This window comes from Barbus barbus (assembly GCF_936440315.1).
Source record: "Barbus barbus genome assembly, chromosome: 28".
NCBI classification, from domain to species: domain Eukaryota; kingdom Metazoa; phylum Chordata; class Actinopteri; order Cypriniformes; family Cyprinidae; genus Barbus; species Barbus barbus.
Genome location: NC_136756.1, coordinates 469,737 through 493,666, shown reverse-complemented (window position 1 = coordinate 493,666; position 23,930 = coordinate 469,737). Strand labels below are relative to the sequence as shown.

The 23,930-nt window shown below is 42.1% G+C and overlaps 1 protein-coding gene across 2 annotated transcripts in view; it reads right to left on the bottom strand.

Moving 5' to 3' along the window:
• Positions 1 to 874: 874 nt before the first annotated feature.
• Positions 875 to 23,930, bottom strand: part of LOC306848569 (immunoglobulin mu heavy chain-like) — a 187,890-nt gene continuing 164,834 nt past the window's right edge. Inside the window, exons 8-11 of one of the 2 annotated variants that reach the window (XM_079383206.1) lie at positions 22,289 to 22,621; positions 1,931 to 2,212; positions 1,490 to 1,807; positions 875 to 1,294 (exon numbers count right to left, since the gene is read on the bottom strand). In XM_079383206.1, the coding sequence (XP_079239332.1) occupies positions 960 to 1,294; positions 1,490 to 1,807; positions 1,931 to 2,212; positions 22,289 to 22,621 (1,268 nt within the window). In that variant the 3' untranslated portion in view covers positions 875 to 959. The remainder of the gene's footprint in view (positions 1,295 to 1,489; positions 1,808 to 1,930; positions 2,213 to 22,288; positions 22,622 to 23,930) is intronic. The other variant, XM_079383207.1, reaches the window with a different exon arrangement.

Genomic DNA, 23,930 nt, shown 5'->3' with positions numbered 1-23,930 from the left:
AACATTTTCGTTTACCTTGTCTTCCATCCATATTTGACTGGATCCTAATTGAAAAAAAACCAACATTGCTTGCACTTTCCTTAATATCTGCCTGTTCTAGCTTGTACTAGTCTGAACAACGTCTGAAACGTTGTTTTAGATGCACTTCCTATGTTTATTAGCTTTTTTATGATGAATCACACTAATATACTAATTAAGAAATATCACACTTCCTCACATCAAAACATATGTGCACTGAAATTAATGTAAATTACACAATTTATTTGTAACTTTGATGGTCACTTCTGGAAATTAATAAGTGGCTTTGCTAGTGTTTTACGTCTGTTTCCGGGTTTTAGTTTTGAGTTGTTAGCCTGTTAATCTTGGGAATAATCTTGGGAATAATCTTGGGAATAATCTTGGGAAGTCGTGGCCTAATGGTTAGAGAGTCGGACTCGTAATCGAAAGGTTGCGAGTTCGAGCCCCCGGCCGGCAGGAATTGTAGGTGGGGGGAGGGAATGTCCAGTGCTCTCTCCACCCTCAATACCACGACTGAGGTGCCCTTGAGCAAGGCACCGAATCCCCAACTGCTCCCCGGGCGCCGCAGCATGGCTGCCCACTGCTCCGGGTGTGTGTTCACGGTGTGTGTGTGCATTTGTTCACTACTCACTGCTGTGTGTGTGCACTTGGATGGGTTAAACGCAGAGCACCAATTTCGAGTATGGGTCACCATACTTGACAATACGTCACGACTTTACTTTACTTTACTTTAGTTTTGCACTATTTCCAATTCAGTTTCCTTTGTCTTTGTCATCTGTTGCCATAGTGTTTGATTTGCCCTCATGAGTAATTTTTAGTTTATTCTATTAAAACAAGCTTGTGATTAGATCCAGTTCTTTATTTTTTATCTTTTTTCAACCCATGCATGTACAAGTGAAAAACAGATAAATGTTGAGATCTTTTGGGAGAGTACTTGTATGTTAATAACATGAAAATACCGATTTTTTACTTTGGGATGTTGAAACTCTTAATAGAGATCCTGTATCTTCCATGTTGGCATGTTTGACTGCACAGGTGATGGTGGTTTTGAGATCTTCATACTTTTGTTTTGACATTGTTAGAATGTTGAGAACAGATGTGGAGTTCTTTTGATGGATGGGAGCGCTGGTTGACCCCTTTATGTAAGGCTCTTCACCCACCTTCCACATGATATAGACATTGCCAAGTTTAGGGCTAGTGACCTCACACACCAGAGAGACTGTGTCTGTGTTGGTAGTATCCGGTGTGTAAATGAAAACATTGGGTTTCAGTCCATCTGAATTGGAGAAAGTGATAATGTTTCATTAAATAATCAACAGAATATATAACAATAATTTAACAAGCCAGTTTGTTTTTGACAATGAAAAAAGCTCCCCACTTTTATATTTTTCCAGATAATACAATTATGTCCTTTCATTGTCTATGAATGCACATAGAGCCGCAACATTGATTATTTTGATTGATTATTTACCTCCTTTATCAAAACGGATCTCCTGCTTGATGTCTCTGTTGTTATTTGTGTCGTGAATGGTGCAGGCAACCATTTCACTATCAAACCATTTCTCTGTATCAACTGTGATTTTATCAATTCTTAGAAATTGTGAATTGTCCTGAGAAACATTTACAGTTCCTGTTACACTGGTATTTACTAGTTCATTCATTTTGCACGACAATGAAGCTTCTGCAACTGTCTTTCGTACATCTCCAGAAACAACAGCTTCCAATACGACCCTATTATTGACGAATAGTTCTTTTTCAATTGGTGGCTTCAGCTCCAGTGTAAATTTAGCTACAAGGAGTAAGAAAGAACAGTAAGTACTTTCTTACTAAAGTACAGTGATTTAATGTGTACATTTGGATTAATAGAAGTGAAAATGTGAGCTAGAGAGCAAACTAACATTAGATGACTTACCATTGAAGTTCTTCTTCACAATAAACTTTTTCCCTTGGTGTGTAACCTCACAGCTATAGTAAGTATTTGAATTCAGTGTCTCACTGCTGACTTTATAATAACTGTATGCTTTATTAAGACCCTCAACTTTCAGTTTGTACTCCAGTCTCCAGCTGTTGGTATCATTTACTTTCCATTGCACAGTGAGGTCCTTAGGGTAGAAATCCTCAATAACACACTTGACAAAGGTGCTTTTCTGAGTTGTTACAGGAACCAAGCTCAGGGTTGGTGTTTGTGGATTTACTGAAAAAAAGGGTGTATATATCACGAAACTGTGTTGAAGACATTTCAGACATTGTGACAACACCTGTTGGTGTCTATTATATATTTTTTCTTTTTTATTATTAAGCAAATGCAAAATCCAGACAAATATGCAAGCAAGATGAAATGTATAATACAAGAGAAAACAAATAACCAAACAGACAGACAGGAGGGGAAAAAGGCAATATAGATTAACATACATAACCTGCAAACAAGCCTGCACTGGCCCTTTAGAATTTGTTCATTGGCAAAACGTTGGCCCCTTAACACTGGCCCTGCACGGGCAGCCCTCACTTAGCCTCCAGGAAGCCTAAGCCGTGTTTTTTGAAAATAGTAAAGTTTGAAGTCACTTTTATGGATGTAAGTGCTTGCTTTAGTTGGGTTCCTGACTCTTGACTTTTTAACTTAAGTTTTTCTCTGTCTGTTGTAACTGAGTGTTTTTGAAGCACATTTGTTATAGCAAAAGTTGTTAGAAGACAAACTGATTTGATCACGTAGTGGCCTGATTCCCTGATCTCTGAGGACATTATTTAGATTTAATTATTTCACATTGTAGTAGCCCTAGAATACAACTTTTGTCCTGTTTTGATCTTTTGAAAATTAAGTCGTTATGCAGAAATTATTTTGTTGGGATCATGTAGACTCAAGATTCAGAGTATGAACCTCAACAATGGTGACAATCAACAAAATATTCAGATCAACTCTGAACATCACAAAACAAGCTTTGTGTTGATTGTCACCATTGTCGAGGTCCATACGCTGAATCTTGATATCTGTTGTGAGTCTACATGATCCTGTCCAAATCATCTCTGTATAATGACTTAAAATCATTCAAAGTAAAATTTCATGCAGTGGTATTCTAGGGATAGTATGAAGTGAAATTATTAACCTAAATAATGTTCTCAGAGATCAGCCTCTGGATGAGATCAGTGAATCAGGACACTACATGTAACTGAATCATCAATAAATAACCATCTGATCAATTTGTCTTCTCACAACCTTTGCTATAACAAATGTGTTTCAGAAACACATCAGTTATAACAGACAGAGAAACATTAAAGTTAAGAAGTCAAGGGTCAAGAGCCCAACTAAAGCAAGTACTTACCTTCATAACGGTGACTTCAAACTTGATTATTTTCAATAAAACAGAGCTTAGGCTTCCTGGAGGCTAAGTGAGGGCTGCCCGTGCAGGACCAGTGTTAAGGGGCTGACGTTTTGCCAATGAGCAAAGTCTCAGGGGCCCTGCGCTGACAGCCCTAAGTGAGCCCGTAAAGGGCCAGTGCAGGCTTGTTTGCAGGATACATATACACATATTCTCTCTCTCTCTCTCTCTCTCTCTCTCTCTCTATCGCTAACACTCACACACACCCATATATATATATATATATATATATATATATATATATATATATATATTGCTGCTGAATGGCCGTTGACTGGTTTAAATGATTTCCTTCTGTATATTCCCACTCAATATAGGGGCCCACCAGAACGCATTGGTGACACATTCCAGATCATTGATGCATGACCAGGTTGTATCCATGCCCTTGGCTGACTAAGACTGACTGACTGACTAAGACTGACCTACCAGCTGTAGGGCCAGTGATCTGCATAGTGATAATCCTAAATACTTTGTCCTGAATACCAAATAGTCCTGAATACTTTGAATAGCTTGATCAGGTGTGTTTGATTAGGGTTGTAACTAAACTCTGCAGGACACTGGCCCTCCAGGAGCCGAGTTGAAGAGCCCTGTTGTAAGGTATGTGGTTTGAAAGGATAGTTCACCTAACTGTCAACATCACAAAACAAGCTACTACAGGCTTGTCAGGCTACTCCTCAGGCTAATGAACAGTGAAAACTAATACACCCTACAGCACACTCCCACTTTACAATATACCACGCACTGCACTTTAATTCCACACAGTTCAACTGGACTACCAGTACACTACTGCACAAATACAACAATCTTTTTGCCAGCACTGGATACCATCCAATGCACATCCATGACATTTGCACATCCGGTTTATATATAATCTACTGCATCTTCGCATATTACTGTGTGTATATAACGTAGAATGTGTACTACATACTGTGTATAATGTGTATACTGTGTGTACTGAGTATATGTATGTGTATATTACACATTGTCATCTGTATAAGTCTGTACGTATGTATGGTAATGTCTATATATAAATTGTTTCTGCACTGTCTGGAGCACGCTCTCAAGAATTTCACTCACGAAGGCACATGTGCTGTGGTGATGTGACAATAAAAGTGATTTGATTTGATTTGATTTACATAGTCAACAAAACCAATCGCAAAATAGTAGCAAATAACAAGAATAAAAGAAAATTGTAGGGCAATTTATCTGCATAATTTATTCATGCTGCAATGCATGCTGGAAGCCAGGGATGAATTTTGTGCCATGGTGGCACCCAGAATGCATTTCAGCATGAAGCTTTGTCACCATTGAAAAAGCATTGTCACTGTGTTTGAGATTTATATGCTGATTGTCGATATCTTTCTGTCTGAACAATCCAGTAGCTCAAAACTATTAATCCACACCATATTATTAAAATTTTTAAATATATTTGATTGGCACAACACTACTAGATCTTATGCTGTATTTTGACAGGGCTAGTAATGCAAATCTTACATGTATCAATGACACAACAATCTTAGTATCAGCCATTGGATTTTGGATGAGATCAGTGAGTCAGGCTGCTTCATGATGATTATATTCCCAGATAGCATGCGGATGTGGGCCACTTAAGGCAATGATATGCACTGCTGGCCTTCCTATGGCCTGTACAAAATGGATGTAAGCCGGAAGTGGCCCACGAGTAAAATAGAAATAATGGCCCAAATGTATCAAATCACATTTGGGCCTCTGTAGGCAAAGATGCGATGTTCACAGCAATGTTGTAATCTGAATGTGACCCTAAAGTGGCCCTTGCGGTAAATAGTGATTATGGCCCAAATAACGCCAACCGAATCTAGGTCACCTTTGGCAAAAAAAGCTAATCAGGGTGTAAACCAAATGTGGTCCACATATGTTTCAGCAAATGTGGCCCAGTTATCCTAAATCATATCTAGGCAGTTTTGACAAAGACATGGCATCGTGAGCACTGGCTAATGTGGACATTACATAGCCTCAGCCTCACACTCATTACATAATACTTCGCCCCCTATGAATCTGGCGGAAGTTTCACAGCTTCAAGCGGCTTTTGCTTATGAAATCGAAGTGCTCAAGGGTTCCCAAAAACAGCTCAACAAGCTTCAGTCTGCAAATGAGCATCTGACCCATTATATTCAATCGCTTCCTTCTCCCATACCACAGATGGTAAGACTGGCTATGCCAGAGAAATTTGATGGTTCAGCTGAGCAGTGCCAGGTAGAGCCCTGCACGGGCCTCAAATTTAGGCTCTAGCCCGGCCCTGGCCCTAGATGCTCAGGCCCTAGCCCGGCCCACGTCCGACAGCTTATCAGAATTACCGGCCCGAGCCCGTCTTTTTTTCCCCTTCTCCTAAAACCGTTTGTACTACTGTTTCGGCTATTAAAATGGTTCAGTTTTGTGTGTAATGGAAAAATTATTATATATATATTTTTTTTTTTTATTGTTAATTTAGAAAAACGTTTGGAGCATTTTTGTTCGTTGAATAGCCTATAAGTATTTTTTTTTTTAAAGTAACGACCAAACGGCCAGCTGCATGAGCTGATTATAGCCTATGTTTGATCAATTTAGCCTTCTCATATCATCACGACTTAAATAAAATATATAGATATACTAAAACAGTTCAAGCATATAACAATGTTTAAATGTTAAACCTGCGCTAAAATAATAATGTGCGTTAGCCTATATCTAAGTTTGTGCTGAGAGAGGAAGCTAAAGCGCGCTCTGCAGGACATGGAGGCACCAGCAAACACTTTCAGTGGAAACAAATTAAAATAGCCTAGGCCATCTTTTTTTTTTCTGATAAAGGTAAGAGTAATACATCATTCGGACCTGTAAAGGGTCTACTTGTATTTGTGTGCACTCACAATACCGACAAAAGTTCTTTTATAAAACAAAGAAAACAAGCATGATGCGTTTCCTGCCGTCTTGAACAGATGCGCTTCACAAAAATGAACCGAAACTGAGCGAATACATGCCTCACAGACATGATAAATATATCTATAGAAAGTTTTAAATTATCACTTAACGAAATAAAAAAATCGAAAACAAACTCTTTTATTCTAATCTTAATCATAATCAATAAAGATTATTTTCTCTCTAAAGGTCTCCTAATGAGATAAGGATTATTTTCTCTCTAAAGGTCTCCTAATGAGATAAGGATTATTTTCTCTCTAAAGGTCTCCTAATGAGGAGACGGCGAGTCAGGATCAGCAACTTCATCCTTGCGACACAGACTCAGAAAACATTAGTTTATTAGTAAATAGTTCAAATATCTCCTTACTATTTCCCGCAGACACATTCATGGTTATGTTTGCTGGGGCTTTTCTAGCAAGCTTTAGCCTATTGCATGCATTTGAACGCAGAACTATTCAGCTGCGCTGAACTCACTTGCGCATGCTGCTGCTGCTGCGGGACACTAAACACCATCGAGCTGCTCTCCGTCGCGGCGGCACGGTCTCGTGTTGTTTTCACCAGCGCGGCTATTTTTTTCCATCACTAATCAATGGATGTCTACAATATAAAAATAAGGAGAAACCCAAAACAGGCCCGATGCCCGGCCCACGTCTGAACTATGACGTGAAAATTGGCCCGAAGCCCAGCCCTAGAGGCGTAAAAAAGTCGGGACCCGTCGGGCCCGGGCCGAAATGCAGGGCTCTAGTGCCAAGGCTTTATTCGTCAAGTGGAGATTTTTTTGCTCAGGGACACATTGGTGTCTCACAGTGGATTCGAACCCAGGTCTCTCACACCAAAGGCATGTGTCTTATCCACTGTGCCATCACCAAAATACTATGAGTATTTTGTTTAACAGTTACATGATGTGTTTGAATATCAAGTCACCTTTATTTATATAGCGCTTTTAACAAAACAGTTAGTATCGAATAACAGTATCAAATTGGAGTATAGAGTGCCAGTAATGTATAATAATAAGATTAACCCTCTAAGCGCCAAAGTCGCAAAATTGCGACAAGGTTTATTCGTCGATTCTGACTCTGAAGGGGAATATTTGGAAAGGACGATCGGCCGTCTAGTGATCGCGCTTCTCCCGGTACATCTTTGCACGCGCAATGGTGCCACCACGCAAGGCTCGAGTGTTCACAAAGCACAAATAAGTGATCATTTGGACACTTTGCCCAACGGGGATGGGGGTGGCAGGGGTGGACGAGCTGTTTCTCTCTGATAATTGGTCAGATTGCGCCATTTTGTTCTGATCGCGTGTGCTCAAAGGCATACCAGCAGACCGTACAGGTGCAGTCAGTGTGAGGCAAGTCCATGCACTGTGCCATGCAATGAGAGGGACCATACTCTTAAGAACTATAAACTGTGTCACCTTGATCCCTGATTGGGCAGATAGCTGGTCAACTGATCAAAAGATAGGCACATATAATTTACTATGGCACAGTAATGGTAATAATTTACTACTTTCTCCTGTTTTACTGTTGATTTCAACTTTTCTTGATAATTTGGAATGAGGATAAAAAGACAAAAAACAAACAAACATGCAAGTAAGTTCAAACATCCATTCAATATCTATTATTTCCTGAATATTACAGATGAACTGGTCAAAAAGTAGGCTACTGTTCACATGCGTTTTTACTACATAGAATAGTAGTATAGTAATAATTTATTACTTTCTCCTGTTTTATTGTTGGTTTCCTCTTTTCTGATCATTTGCAATGAGGATAAAAAAAATCAAATAAAAAACAACAACAACATGGACAAGTTCAAACATCAATTCAATATCTTCCTTATTTCCAGAATATTATGAAATTCAAGAGGGCCGCCCCTGATGACATTTTTCAAATTTCCAGTGGATCTCTATCTTTAAGATGATGATCCAAGATGGCGGACGCAGCGACTGCTCCGGGTCCCAAAGACAGTGCTTTTGTGTCTTTTAATGTCGTCTGTTCGTCTCCAAATAGTGTAAAATTAGCGCTAACTCACAAGGAAATCACTCCAAAACACACATACGATCACCAAAGCCTTTTGGATATCGACAACGCATACAAACACCAACTATCGCCTGCGGCTACTTAGACACTACGAGGCCTTTGTTTACTGCTGGAGCTGGACCTCGAGACTGCGGCCTCGCCTACTGATGCTACCAGCACAAGGCAGCGTTGCAGGCAGTGTGAGAAAGGACGGAAGCACAGTAAACGCAGAGGTATACGAGCCAGGCTAAGGGCTAACCCCACAAGACTGGCTCTTCCAACACTCATGCTCTCAAACGTTCGCTCTCTGGAAAACAAACTGGAATTTTTTCAACTCAGTCGGTCTACACAGCATGAGGCAACTGTGTGTTTGTTTTCACCGAAACATGGCTAAACGACAACATCCCGGACTCCGCCATTCAGCAGCAAGGGTTAATCAGCTATTGAGCAGATAGAGATTTATCACCAAGACCATCACCACACGTGCAAACCAGAAGCCAAGGATGACAGCAGAGGTTCGTGGGCAGCTAAAGACCAGAGATGAAGCATTCAGATCAGGAGATAAAGCAGTCCTCAAAACAGAAAGAGCCAATCTGTCCTGTGGCATCAAAAATGCAAAACGGTCATATGCTCAAAAAATCAACAACCACTTCACAGACAGCAGAGACACACGGAGCCTGTGGCAAGCCATTCAGACCATCACTGACTACAAGCCCCCGCCACAGGCCTGTGATGAGGACAGATCCCTCCCCGATGCACTCACCACTTTTATTCATGCTTTGAAATGCAGAACGAGACACCTGCACAAAATCTGCCCACAGCTCCCAACGACCGGGTGCTCTGTCTGTCTCCAGCCGACATAAGGAAGACCCTATCTAGGATTAACCCACTGAAGGCTACAGGTCCTGACAACATACCTGGCCGTGTTCTGAGAGACTGTGCTGCACAGCTGACAGATGTCCTAACCGATATCTTCAACACCTCGCTGAGCCAGGCAGTCGTCCCCACATCTCAAATCCACAACAATCATACCAGTACCAAAGAAATCAACTGTGTCCTGTCTCAATGACTACCGTCCCATAGCACTGACTCCAATCATGATGAAGTGCTTTAAGAGGTTAGTCGTGCACAACATCAAAACCAGCCTCCACAACACACTCGACCCGCTCCAGTTTGCATACCGTCCAAACCGCTCTACGGACGATGCAATTTCCTCCACCCTCCACCTGGCTCTTACCCACCTAGAAAATAAAGACTCCTATGTTAGAATGCTGTTCATTGGCTTCAGCTCGGCATTCAACACAATTATCCCACAACAGCTCATAAATAAACTAAACCTGCTGGGCCTTAACAATTCCCTTTGTAACTGGATCCTGGACTTTCTAACCGGAAGACCTCAGTCAGTCCATGTCGGCCACAACACCTCGAGCACTACCACACTGAGCACAGCTGCCCCACAAGGCTGTGTCACTGTGTCCAACACCATGTCACTCTCTAAAAAGGCACAACAGCGCCTACACTTTCTCCACTGGCTGAAAAGAGCAAGTCTCCCTCCACCCATCCTACAGGGGCACCATTGAGAGTGTGCTGACCAGCTGCATCACTGCCTGGTACGGGAACTGCAGTGCTGCTGACCACAAGACCCTCCAGCGGACAGTGAACACAGCTGCAAAGATCATCGGTGCCCCTCTCCCCTCCATCCTGGATATTTTCCTTACACGATGCTCCAGCAAAACCAACAGCATCGTGAAGGACTCCACCCATCCCTCCCACAGTCTCTTCCAGCTCCTACCATCAGGAAGACGGTACCGGAAAATCAGAGCCCGCTCCGCCAGACTGCTCAACAGCTTTTTCCCCCAGGCTGTGAGAGCCCTGAACTCAAACCACCCCGCCCCCCTCTGAAACCCCATGCAAACCCCTACCTCCTGAAACATGGACCCCTCTCCCCAAACACCCCCCTAACCTTACCACACCAAAGGAAAAAACTGTATGAAACCTTTTTTTGTGCAATTCGAAGTGTGCTACACACAGGTGAGTGGGCCTGTACAAACCACCTGTAGTAACACGCTCTCCTTTATGTGCGCAATCCCTCAAAATACTCAGCAATATATGTATGTTTACATGCTCATGCACTACAAATCATCCTACACTGTTCCCCCAGATAGCTGCTTGACTCACAATGTTTCTCTTTGCACATGTACAGTATTTATGTGAAACATTCGTATAGTTTGTATTTTTTATCTTTTATTTTTTAGTTCGTATAGGGTAAATATTTATATATAGTATACTTACAGTTAAAATCTGTCAGTAGGTTAGTTGTGTATAGGTTTATAGTGTTTTTACCTCATTGTTGTATATCTGTATTTATGTAGCACCGTGGCCCTGCGAGGCACAACATGGCTTTTCGTTCCACTGTATGTCCCCACATGTAGCGGCATGACAATAAAGCTCAACAACTTGAACTTGAAGCCCTTTCAAGCCACAAGAAATTCTCAATGAAATGAAATCTTGATGTCAAAATCCAGAATTTTTTTTTCCAAAAAACCCTGACGCCTAAAAGGTTAAACACTCAATTTTCAGTTAAAGGCATTTCATTATTGAATTTCAGAGATGTCATTATCTAGTACTGGAGCAACGGATCACAAAACTCACGTTTCGGATCATACTACGGATTTTGATTCACGGATTGGATCATTTTTCGGATCAGCAAAAAAAAGTTGTGTAAACTACTAGCTTAACTACTTAAGTCAGTAATAAAACAAGAACAATTACACAAATTACAAGCATAGATGAACAGCCTACAACATAAAATTATAAATAAAGACAGTAACAGTAGTATTCAGGTGCAGAAATGTAAAAATTAAATGTAAAACAACACAATAATGCTTACTGCATAAGTTAAAAATACAGATGATTAGCAGACAGAAGCAGGTATTTGCTGTCTCTTTAAGACTAAATGCACAGACCAAACACTGACACACATCCGGTTGCTTTCTCAGCTGTATATGTTAACTTAAGACATAACCAACTGTTTTTACCGGAATACTTGCCAAAACGGGTATTTTAACATAACTTTGTGTGTGTGTATGTATCCATCCATTGAGGTGTTGTCTGAAATGCAGTATCTGAATCACGCCTCAGTCTCTCTCTGCGTGTGCGCGCTTCAGTGTGTGCGGCAGCTGCTGAGCGCAGAAAACGGAGCGCGAGTCCCGAAACGCGTGCAAATGATACACTTTCACTCTATGGTGGTTAAACTTATCAGTTAATCCGCGAATCACATGCGTGCCGAACCATGGGGACTGGTCCGTACGGATCATCTACGATCCGTTGCACCCCTATTATCTAGCTCAGTTTAGTTTAAATAGTATTTGTGAAATCAAATTCACGATAATCACTAGAAATTAAGTGTCCCCAACTGAGCAAGCCAGAGGCGACTGCGGCAAGGAACCAAAACTCCCTCTGAGGCAGAATGGAGAAGAAAAAAAAACCTTGGGAGAAAGCAGGCTCAGTCGGGGGGCCAGTTCTCCTCTGGCCAGGTTATTATTGTTTATTTATTGTTTACTTATTGTTTTAATTAATATATCCCGCTGGGGGCAAGGATATATCTACACAACTGCTTCTCATGTCTCAAAGCAACCGCACCGCTGTAGATTACGCTATCGAGTTTAGAACGCTTGCTGCTCAAAGTGGATGGAACGATATCTCGTTAAAGGCTGTATTTCGACAAAGTTTGAACCTTGACCTACAGGCTTGCAAGGGTGAAAACTGTTAATTTACTGAACATATAACTCTCACTATTAAGATCGATAACCTTATGAGGAATGCTCCCAAGAGAAAAATTGTCCAGCCATCACAGGCCAGCGCTCTAGTCACACACCAGCTCTGCCGTGTTCCTCAACCCACTTCAATGCCTAGCCAGGAGCCCATGCAAGTGGGTTTCTCAAGACTGAAGAGAAGAGAACTTGACGACGTCAACTCAATCTGTGCTACTACTGCGGTGAAACAGGCCACCACAGTATAGCATGTCCACACAAAGCCTGGAGGAACACTAAGATTACTACCTGGGTGAGTGTTGAACCATTTTCTCTCCTCCGTACCAAATCATTGACGTTTCCTGTTTGGCTATATACTGAAAGTGCTTTCATTGATTTAACAGTGCTGATCGATTCTGGAGCTGCCCTGAATCTCATCCACAAGGACATCATTAGCAAATTCAGCATTCCCACTCAACCCTGTGTTCCATCCATCAAGATCCCTGCTGTTAACAACACCCACATAGGAGATGGTATCAACCACCAAACCCAACCACTTAGACTACATGTTGGACTATTCCATCAAGAGTCCATCTCATTCTATGTTATTGACTCCCCCAGACATGAAATTATCCTTGGCTACCCCTGGTTGTCTGTTCAAGACTCAGTTTTGTCCTGGCATCATGGTGAACTAACCCATTGGTCTAGATTGTGCCAAACCCATTGCTTACACTCAGTCAGTCCTGTTTGACGACAAGCATCAAAAGCCGTAACACTACTCAAACCACTAAGATTCCTTCCTGTTATAATGAATTCAGTGAAGTTTTTAGTAAAATTAAGGCCACACAGTTACCACCTCATCGACCGTGAGACTGCACTATTGACTTGTTACCCGATGCCATGCCTCCTAAAAGCAAAGTCTACCCTCTGTCATGCAACAAGACTCAAGCCATGGAAGAGCACATAAAAGAAGCCATTAACTCTGGATTTATCCATTCCTCCACTTCACCAGCTGCCGCAGGATTTTTCTCTGTGGAAAAGAAAGATGGAGGCTTACGGCCATGCATAGACTACATAGGTTTAAATAACATGACTGTCAAGTTCTGCTACTCCCTTCCATTGGTTCCTTCAGCACTAACCCTAACTACGTGAGGCCAGGATCTATACTAAGCTCGACCTCAAAAGTGCATACAACTTGATCAGTATTCGTGAGGGTGATGAATGGAAGACTGCCTTTCTCACCACTAGGGGGCACCATGAGTCCCTGGTCATGCCGTATTGGCTTGCTAATGCACCAGCAATCTTCCAGTCTTTCATCAATGAAATCTTCCGAGATCTACTGAACTAGTGTGTAGTGGCATACATTGATGACATCTTAATTTACTTCAAGTCTGAACCTGAACATATCTAAGATTTCAAGACTGTACTCTCCCGCCTGATGGATAACCAGCTATACCGTATATCAAGGCAGAGAAATGTGAGTTTCATGTAAAGCAAACGTCCTTCCTTGGGTACAACATCAGTCATCAAGGTGTCGAGATCGATGACTACAAGGTCAGACCAGTCACAGACTGGCCTCAACCCACTACAGTAAAATAACTTCAGAGAATTCTTGGCTTTGCAAACTTCAACAGATGCTTCATTCGTAATTACAGTCTGATTGCATCGCCCCTAACGTCACTGTTAAAAGGCAAACCATCAAAACTCAAATGGACTGAAGAAGCTACTCAAGCCTTCACCAAACTCAAGAGCAGTTTTACCACAACCCGGATTCTCAAGCATCCTGATCCTAACTTTCCCTTCGTGTTAGAAATAGATTTGTCTGATTGCGGGATTGGAGTCGTTCTTTCACAGCGTCATGGTCAACCAGGTAAACTCTACCCTTGCGCATTCTTCTCAAGGAAATTAACTTGCTGAGCGCAACTATGATGTAGGCAATAAAAAACTATTATCTATGAAGGCAGCGATAGAAGAGTGGAGGCATTGGCTTGAGGGAGCAGTCCATCCATTCCAAGCTATCACCAACCATAAAAATCCGGAATACATCAAGAGTGCAAAACGCCTGAATCCACATCAAACTCGTTGGTTGTTATTCTTCACCCGTTTCCAGTTTACCGTCACCTACAGACCTGGCAGCAAGAACAGTAAGGCTTTGCTCTACCCAGACGATGTGTCACCTGAATCTTAGTTCCCTAAGATGGTGGCGCACAGTCGCAGCGGCTTCTCTCTCTCCCGACAAATCTGTGTTTTCGTGTTTTTTGTCTTGTAAGTCGCAATGTTTTTGCACATCTTCGTCTCGTCTACCTGTCTTTAAGTGCGCATACAGTTGTGAGTTTCTGCTCGATGTCGGCAGAACCACATTTTTAGAGTTAAACTCCGCGCACGCTGAAGAGCTTCGGGACCTCGGGACATATTTATCTGTATCTGAACGTGTTTAATGTTAACTGTATGCACCAAGGGTCTGAGAGTAACGCAATTTCAATTCTCTGTATGTATGTGCTGTACATGTGGAAGAATTGACAATAAAGCTGACTTGACTTGACTATTCTTCCACCGTCTATTATCATTGCTCCAAAAACCTGGGACATTATGGAAGAGATCCAATGAGCTCATCAGCAAGAATCACCACCAGACAACACTTTGTGCCTCAAGGTTTACGTCTCCGATTCATGCAGTGGGTTCACACCTCTCTGAGCTCGGGACATCCTGGAATTTCACGCGCTCTCCATCTATTACAGAACTCCTTATGGTGGCCATCGATGACCAAAGTAACCTATGTCAAGTCCTGCCAAATTTGTGCTCAATACAATACCCCCAAGGAACTACCTTCTGGTCTCTTACAACCATTACCAATTCCTCAGCGTCCTTGGTCTCACTTGTCCATAGACTTTGTCACAGACCTGCCACTCTCCAATGGTTTCACCACCATACTAGTAATTATAGATCGCTTCTCTAAAGCCTGTCGTTTGATCCCTCTCAAGCCTTATTCTACCATGTTTTCAGAGTCTATGGTTTACCTGAGGATATTGTTTCTGATAGAGGAACCCAATTTACCTCTCAGGTTTGGAGAGCCTTCTGCAAGAAATCTGACATCAATGTAAGCCTCACATCAGGATACCATCCACAGTCAAATGGCCAAGTGGAAAGATTGGCGCTCTTGGGGGGGGGATTCTGTAATGCCACGCCAGCAAAGGGAGCCCTCACCCGAGTACTGACTGGTACCACTCCCTCTGGCCAGGCCAAACAGACCTTGCAAAGTATTGCCAGTTTCACTGCCTTACCGAGCGTTTTCAAGATTCAAGATTCAAGATTCAAGAGTTTTATTTGTCACATACACAATTATACCGAGCATAACCAGCAGTGAAATGTAGGTCAGGTCCGCTCTAAGGACAGTGCAATTATAAAGTATACAATATTAAGAAAAAGAAAAGTAGAAAAAATAAAATAAAAGAATACAATAAAATAAAAGATAAGATAAAAAATATAAATATAAATGTGCAGGTCAGTATGTTGTCGACTTAAATAGTAATAAGAGGAATGTGCAAAAATAATGTGCAAAAAAGTTGTACAGGGTTTTTAAGTAGCAGCAATATGAGGTAGAGAAAAATTATGAATAACTTATTGATATGATATTTACATGGAGTCAAGTGATGTTATGACACAGAGTTAGAGTTATGACACAGAGGAAGAAGCTCCTCCTAAGTCTCTCAGTTTTTGCCATCAGGCTACAGAAGCGCTTACCAGATGGAAGCAAAGTGAATAGATGGTTACCAGGGTGATTTGAGTCCTTGAAGATTTTAACAGCTCTATTTTTGCAGCGTTTGAGGTAGATGTCCTGCAGAGAGGGGAGAGCAGACTCTGAGATGCGCTCAGCTAAGCGCACAACTCTCTGTAGTGCTTTGCAGTCCTGATTGGAGCTGTTTCCATACCACACTGAGATGCACTGAGTCAATACACTTTCTATGGTCCCTGAATAGAAAGTTTTCAGGATTGCTGGTGAGACCCTGAATTTCCTCAGCTGTCGCAGATGGTACAGTCTTTGCCTGGCTTTCTTGACCTGTGTTTGGATGTGTGTAGTCCAAGTCAGGTTCTCGGAGATGTTTACACCGAGGTACTTGAAGCTGCTCACCCTCTCCACAGGGGTCCCACTGATCATAAGAGGAGTGTAGGGCCGCTGCTGTCTCTTCCTAAAGTCCATGATCAGCTCTTTAGTTTTGCTCACATTCAGAGAGAGACAGTTGTCCCGGCACCATGATGTGAGTCTCTCTACCTCATCCAAGTATGCGGTCTCATCATTGTTGGAGATGAGGCCCAGAACCACAGTATCATCAGCGAATTTGACAATAGATGTGGAGCTGTGAGAGGACACGCAGTCATGCGTGTAGAGAGAGTAGAGCAGGGGACTCAGGACACAGCTCTATGGGGCGCCTATGTTCAGGGTGATGGAGTTTGAGGTGAACTGGCCAACTTTCACCACTTGAAGTCTGCCGGTGAGGAAGTCTTGAATCCAGTCACAGAGTGAGGAGTTTAGGCCGAGGTCTGTGAGTTTAGATGCCAGCTTGATGGGGACTATAGTGTTGAAAGCTGAGCTATAATCAATGAATAGCAGCCTTACATAATTCCCATTGTTGCTGTCCATGTGTGTGAGGGAAGAGTGGAGGACGTGAGAAATGGCATCGTCCGTGGATCTGTTTGGGCGATAGGCAAACTGAAGAGGGTCCAGAGTTTCAGGTATGGAGGAGCAAATGTGGCTCTTTACAAGTCTCTCAAAAACCTTCATGACTATAGATGTGAGGGCAACTGGGCGATAGTCATTCAGGCAAGAGGGTTTATTGTTCTTAGGCACAGGGATAATAATGGGGAATAGTGGGGAAGTCGTGGCCTAATGGTTAGAGAGTCGGACTAGTAATCGAAAGGTTGCGAGTTCGAGCCCCCGGCCGGCAGGAATTGTAGGTGGGGGCAGGGAATGTCCAGCGCTCTCTCCACCCTCAATACCACGACTGAGGTGCCCTTGAGCAAGGCACCGAACCCCCAATTGCTCCCCGGGCGCTGCAGCATGGCTGCCCACTGCTCTGGGTGTGTGTTCACGGTGTGTGTGTGTGTGTGTGTGGATTTGTTCACTACTCACTGCTGTGTGTGTGCACTTGGATGGGTTAAACGCAGAGCACCAATTTCGAGTATGGGTCACCATACTTGACAATACGTCACGACTTTACTTAATGGATTTTTTGAAAGAGGTGGGAACCACGGAGGTAGCAAGGGACTCATTAAAGATGGAAGTGAACAAACCAGCGAGCTGATCGGCGCAGGACCTCAGAACACGGCCGGTTATCCCTTCGGGTCCGGCTGCTTTCCTGACGTTCACTCTCTTTGGTGCCCTCCGAACCTCATCCTCCGACACGATGATTACAGGATCATCGCTGCTCTGCCTGCTGCTTCCTGACGCGCTGGTCGGCAGAGACGTGCTGCCGCCGTTGCAATCGAAGCGGCCGTAGAAGATGTTTAACTCGTCGGCCAGCAACGGATCTGCTCTCACCTCTGCGGAGGATTTGTTTCCGAAGTCACAGATGGTCCTCAGTCCCTGCCACATCCGTCGAGAGTCATTGAGCTGGAAATGAGACTCAATTCTCTCTTTGTATCTGTGTTTGGCGACTCTTACTGCGCATCGGAGAGCATAGCACGATGCTTTGTACTCGCTCGTATTCCCAGACAGAAGAGCCTCATTGTAAGCGGCGGTGCGTGTGTTAACCGCGGCACGGATTGTTCTGTCCACCCACGGTTTCTGATTGGAGAATGTCCTTATCGTTATTGTTTCTGTAGCTTGCTCAGTTAGCGTGTTTACAAAGCTTAATGCTACATCCGTGAACTCGCTGACGTCAGAGGAACTCGCCCGGAACATGTCCCAGTCGACGTCATCAAGAGCCGCCTTCAGCATAGCCTCTGAGTGGGAGGACCAGCGCGTCACTACTCTCTGCACCGGAGGATCCTGAACGAGCCTTTGTTTATATCCCGGTGTGAGGAAAATGGCGGCATGGTCCGATTTGCCAAAATCCGGTAGTGAGCGGGCTTCGTAGGCATTCTTGAACTGAGTGTAGCAATGATCCAGTGTGTTTGGTCCTCTAGTTGGACAGGATACATGTTGATGAAGGTTCGACATGACCTGCCTGAGGTTGGCTTTGTTAAAGTCCCCCGCGATGATGAAGGCAGCGTCAGGATGTTTGTTAATGTCACGAGTACATCGTGAAGTTTAGAAAAAGCCAAGCTGGTGTCCGCCTGTGGTGGAATGTACACAGCAGTAACAATGATCGATGAAAACTCCCGGGGCAGATAAAATGGGCGGCAAATAATGGAAAGATGTTCCAGATGAGACGAGCAGGAATGCGACAGAATGGAGATATTCCTGGGATCACACCATTTCTTGTTGATCATGAAACATACTCCTCCACCCCTGGATTTACCGGCCTCTGCTGTTCTGTCCGTCCGAAAGACAGAGAAGTTATCACTCGGCATTACAGCAGTGTCCGGGACCGAGGACGAAAGCCACGTTTCTGACAAACAAAGGATGTTACAGTCCCTTATGTCCCGTTGGAAACTAATCCTGGCTCTAAGATCGTCCATCTTATTCTCCAAGGATTGGACATTAGCGACGAGAAAGCTTGGAAGAGGAGGACTGTGAGCCCTTTTCCTGAGTCTGACTCGAATTCCAGCGCGCTTCCCGCTGTGTTTCTTGATCCGTCGCCTTGTGGGGTTGTTGTTTGTCTCTGCGTTCCGAAGAATCTCCAGAGGCCACGCAGGATTCGTGGATAAAGTGTCCTGGAACAGGTTGGTGTAGCGGTTTCCAATGTCCAAAAGTGTTTCTATGTTGTAGGTGATCAGTGCCGACGTGAAATGTGTAAAAAGAGAAAGTAAAAGTAAGTAAAAATGAAAGTTAAAGCAAAATCTCAGCCGAACGGCGTCTGAACACAGCGGCGCCATCTCATTAAGACTTGTCATCCATTGACTTGTCATCTTTGCTACGTGTATGATTTATTGTCTGGTTCTCTGGATTTTGCCTTTTGGATTACGCTCTTGTTGGTTTGCCGTTGGACTGAATACTGTGATTTTGACTTCTTTGCCTGTGACCACGACTCTGATTTTTGCCTCACAATTTGGATTGTTGAAAGGTTCTTCATTAAACTTCTGCAAATGGATTCCAACACAGCCTCAGCCTCACCCTCTTTACAGTGGCCTAATAGAATTTGGCTACTTTTAATAGGATGCAACATAGTTAACTGATGCACAATGATCTGGATATGAGTCTTAAGAAGGCTACATACCCAGCAATTTATTTTTTAAAACATGCTTTTAATGGCAGTTTTTATATGCATACTGTGCAGCATAAAAACAGAAGTGCACTATAATGATAGCTCTTACTGTCAAGGTTTCTGTTAATTTTGACTTTTTTCCCTGTTGCACTGTTTCCCTTGTTGTGTTGATTGTATCCCTGAACGTCAGCGGAGACCAGGACAACTAAATGAGCCCCAGAGACAGATCCCCAGTGAGGACCCCGTCACTTAGACAGCCATCGGGGAAAACCACTGGAACCAGTTGAGACCTTACAATCTGACTGTGCAGTAGTTAGATTTGAACTGCTGGGTCATCTGGCCAGAGGAGAAATGGCCCCCACGACTGAGCCTGGTTTCTCCCAAGTTTTTTTCTCGATTCTGTCACCGATGGAGTTTTGGTTCCTTGCTGCTGTTGCCTCTGGCTTGCTTAGTTGGGGACACTTCATTTCCAGCAATATCGTCGACTTGATTGAACAGAAACTTTTTGAATTGAACTGAGCTGGATAATGCCATCACTTAATTCAATAATGAAATGCCTTTAAACTGAAAATTGAGTGTTTAATCTTGTCATTTTACATTATTGACTCACTATTTTCCTATTTTGATAATTGTGCAGTTGCTTTGACACAATTTACATTGTTAAAAGCGCTATATAAATAAAGGTGACGACTTGACTTGTATTATTCTGTTCAGGTGTGCCTAGTTAATTATCCTTGTTTGGTCTGAGTACTTAAGTTCCTGTATGTTCATTTTGTGTTTGTCTGGTCTTACATGTACATGTCTTAAATGAAGCTGTGCTACATTGTGTTTGGATTGTCCCTTGTTGGATTAAAGATTTATGAAATATAACCTTTCATCTTCGTTGTGTGCTCTTTAACACAGCGTTGCCATGACACTTACAGACTTACTGTGTAGGTAGAATCTGAGTGAGAAGCATTTAGGTTCAAACTTGTGAAGAACATTTTTAGGAGTGTGTTAGTATTGGAATGTGTCCTTGAATATGTATCTGTAACACTTGATTTGCTGGCTTACATGCGGCAATGCTAAGGGTTACTTGAGGCCCAAATCTGGCAGACAGGTCCAGACTGCCCAAATGCCATTATTCCTCATGGTATGTGGGCTGGAGCAAGGTGTTGGATCTGAGCCAGAATTAAAATAAATGTGGCCGAGATATGGGCCAGGGTTGTATTCCAGAAAGCAGGTTATGTGACATACCCGGGTATGTTTGAGGATAAGTGAGCGGATAATCTCAGCTTTAGGTTCCAAAATCAGAGGTATCTTTCAGGGTATGTAAGTAACCATAGCAACTTGCTCTCTGGAGATACCCTGGTAGGTTCTGTTTCAGGGTTAGTTCACTTCAGACCTATCAGTGAACTCGTGACCTACTGACAAGACTCTGGTGGGCATGACAGATTACGCACAATATATATCTATATAGATAGATAGTTGTAATATATTAATATAAGTAAAATATAAGGTAATATTGTTCTAATATGGTTATTATATTTATTTTATTGGCATATATAATAGTTATCTGTATAAATCATAAAACACTATTATGACAAGGTAATGTTTATTTTATTTATTATACATGTGTATTACAATTTATTATCTCACATATCATGGATCTGCATTTTCTGTAATGTATTTTTATGATAAAAATACATATCTGATATGACTTATTTTATTATCGTCAAATAATCAATATAATTCTTATTCTCAAGGATTAAAGATTAAAGAAAACAACAACAAAAAAAAAGATTGCACAACCATCAGTTAGGTGGCGATATGAACCAAGTATGCAAATTGCCTTTGAAGAAGCAGTATGGCACATTTTTTCTTAGCGTCCGTTTCCATAGTCATTCTGTTGAGAATGTCTTGTAACACACAAGCCTTGGCCTTGCTTTCTGGCATACACCCCAGTTCTGCTTTATTTTATTTATTGTCACGGCTGACATGCGGCCTTCCTATGGCTTGCTTGTGGCCCAATTTTGGCAAACAGGAATTAAAATCAATGTGGCCCTGATTTGGGCCAGTTCTGCTTTATTCATGGCTGACATTGGGCTTTCCTTTGGCCCAAATCTGGCAAACAGGAGCGGACCACCCAAGTGTCATCTTTCCACGCAGTATGTGGGCCAGATGAAAGTGTCAGGTGTGGGCCTGATCTGGGCCTCAGGAATTTAGCTATTTGGGTTACCATCAATAATCAGCCAACATCAGCTGATTTCATTGCATTCTAACTTTCTTTGCCAAAACAAAACTGTTTCATATACACACAGTTATAACAACTAAAGAAAAGCTCAGCTGAAGCAAATACTAATCACTATAAGGGTGATGTCCAAAGACTCTTTCAACGAAATGTCAACTTTATCATTTAACTTTCTCATTAATTATGACACTGTTTTAAGATTGTACTTCACTTTCAACACTAATGACCCATGCCCCATTTTGCTAATAAAGATTTTCAGGGTTACTTGAAAATTACTGCCAAGTGTGTTGAAGCAGTGTTAGAGCTGAATTCTGCAGAGGATGTTAGCTCGCTATGAGCAGGGTTGAAGACCCCTGCTGTGGGGTATTGGATATATATATGTTTGCAAGGTTAGTGTAGGTTGTAAAATGTCATGGTGGAATAACATCATGAAAATATGAAATTTATGAAATAATTCATATTATATACATACAGTACATACATACATGCATACATACATAAATAAATATTGGGCTGCAGAGAAATCACAGTCAAAGGGTCTGATGATTATGACAGTGAGTAGTTTGGGGTCTGTGGGCATGAAGCACAAGTAGTAATGCCAAAATATTCTCTTTGGCTGCATTGTTGAGAGTCAGTGAGTAAAAAATGAAGAACTATGAGTGCTCACCTCTGGTTTTTGAGATGTTTTGTTTCTGCATGCCATTAGAGCACAAATGTGTAACGTCACAGGTAAAGACAGCATATGTCTGCCATTTTTCAATCGGAACCTTTAAAATAGTTTGTATACTTTGAGTCCCATCTGCATGATGTACAGGGTTTTGCATGAAAGATTTTATATCTGGATTGGTAATGTTTCTGTGATACTTCCACTGGATAGAGAAATACTTGACATTCTGACCAACAACCAAACAGGTCAGATACACAAAGGTGCCAGATTTCAGATAACTGAAGAAAGGACCTAGCACGTTGACATCTCCATGTTGGCTGGAAGGTGCAATCACTGTTGGACAGTAAAAACATTTGTTGAGATGTTACATTCGTACAAAAATGAAAGATGTGTTACACAATACATGAGCAAAAGACAAGGTTTAAAAAAGGTTATTGAAAATGAATAAAACCATTTTGCTTTAGAAATACATCATGAATCATTGGTCTGAAATAGCATGTGGAATTCAGTAACATGGCATACATTCTGTGTGTGTGTGTGTGTGTGTGTATATATTGTAGGAAATTAATCCTTTCACAAATACTTATTATTATTATTTAGCTTTTAGGGAATCACTCTTAAGAGTTTATCTTCATATGATTAATTGATATTAATCAGAATGTCCAACTTATGCCTTGTTAACGACTTGTCCAGCAAGCATTAATATCAGCAAGTTATTTCTTAACGCTTTGTTTATTTAATTCGTGGCCAACGATTAAAATAACCAAATAGTTAACCTAGTTCTCAGACTCATGAGCGTAGGTAAAACGCGATCTTTTTGGCAAATAATTACGACGTGTAAAATTCATAGCACAGACAAGAGATTTCTTAATAAAGTCAAAGTTTTATTCACTAACTCTAATACACTACTGACTAGACAACACAAACAGACGATTTAACATACACACAAATGGGAGCGAGTTGTTTATATCTGAAGAGAGAGAGACTTAGGTTTTAATGCTAGCTTTTCAACCTGAGGAAACTCATAGACAGAACTATGCTATATTTAAACAACAACAGAGAGGTATCCCGGTTTCAGTCAGTAAAGAGATTTTGCCTTACTTTGTCTTTTGCTTTCGGTTCAACTCAGTCTTTCCTTCAGTTCAAAGAGTCTTTTCTTCAGGTGATTTCCGTCCTTTGCTTTGGTCGAGACGGAACGTGTGTGGATTGGCTGCTCGGTAGGTCGTGTGACGCGGTTGCTCTTCGGTGACTGGGGAATCTCGTTCTGACGTGATGAAGTTTCAGGAAGTCTATTCAGGTCTTAGAAGTTTAACTTTGATCGCTGGGCAATGCCTTCGCCGTGATGTTAGAGGCCAGAAGCGCTTTGCAGCGTGAGCAGAACGAGAGACTCGCGAGGCGTGTGTGGCCTCCTGTTGTTTTCAACTCCAACAAAACTTTCATGGTTGTGCATCCATTTTAACGGGCCGATTTGGGGTCCGCCTTTTGGGCGCGTGGTCCAATCGTAAGTGTTTCTGTGGGGCGTTTGATCCAATCGCAAGTGTTTCTGTGGGCGGAGCCCCGCCCTGCACAGTTGCGTGTTTTGCATACATTATCTTGTTCAGTCATTTGTCACATGAGACAACTTATTGAAAGCAAGTTTCTA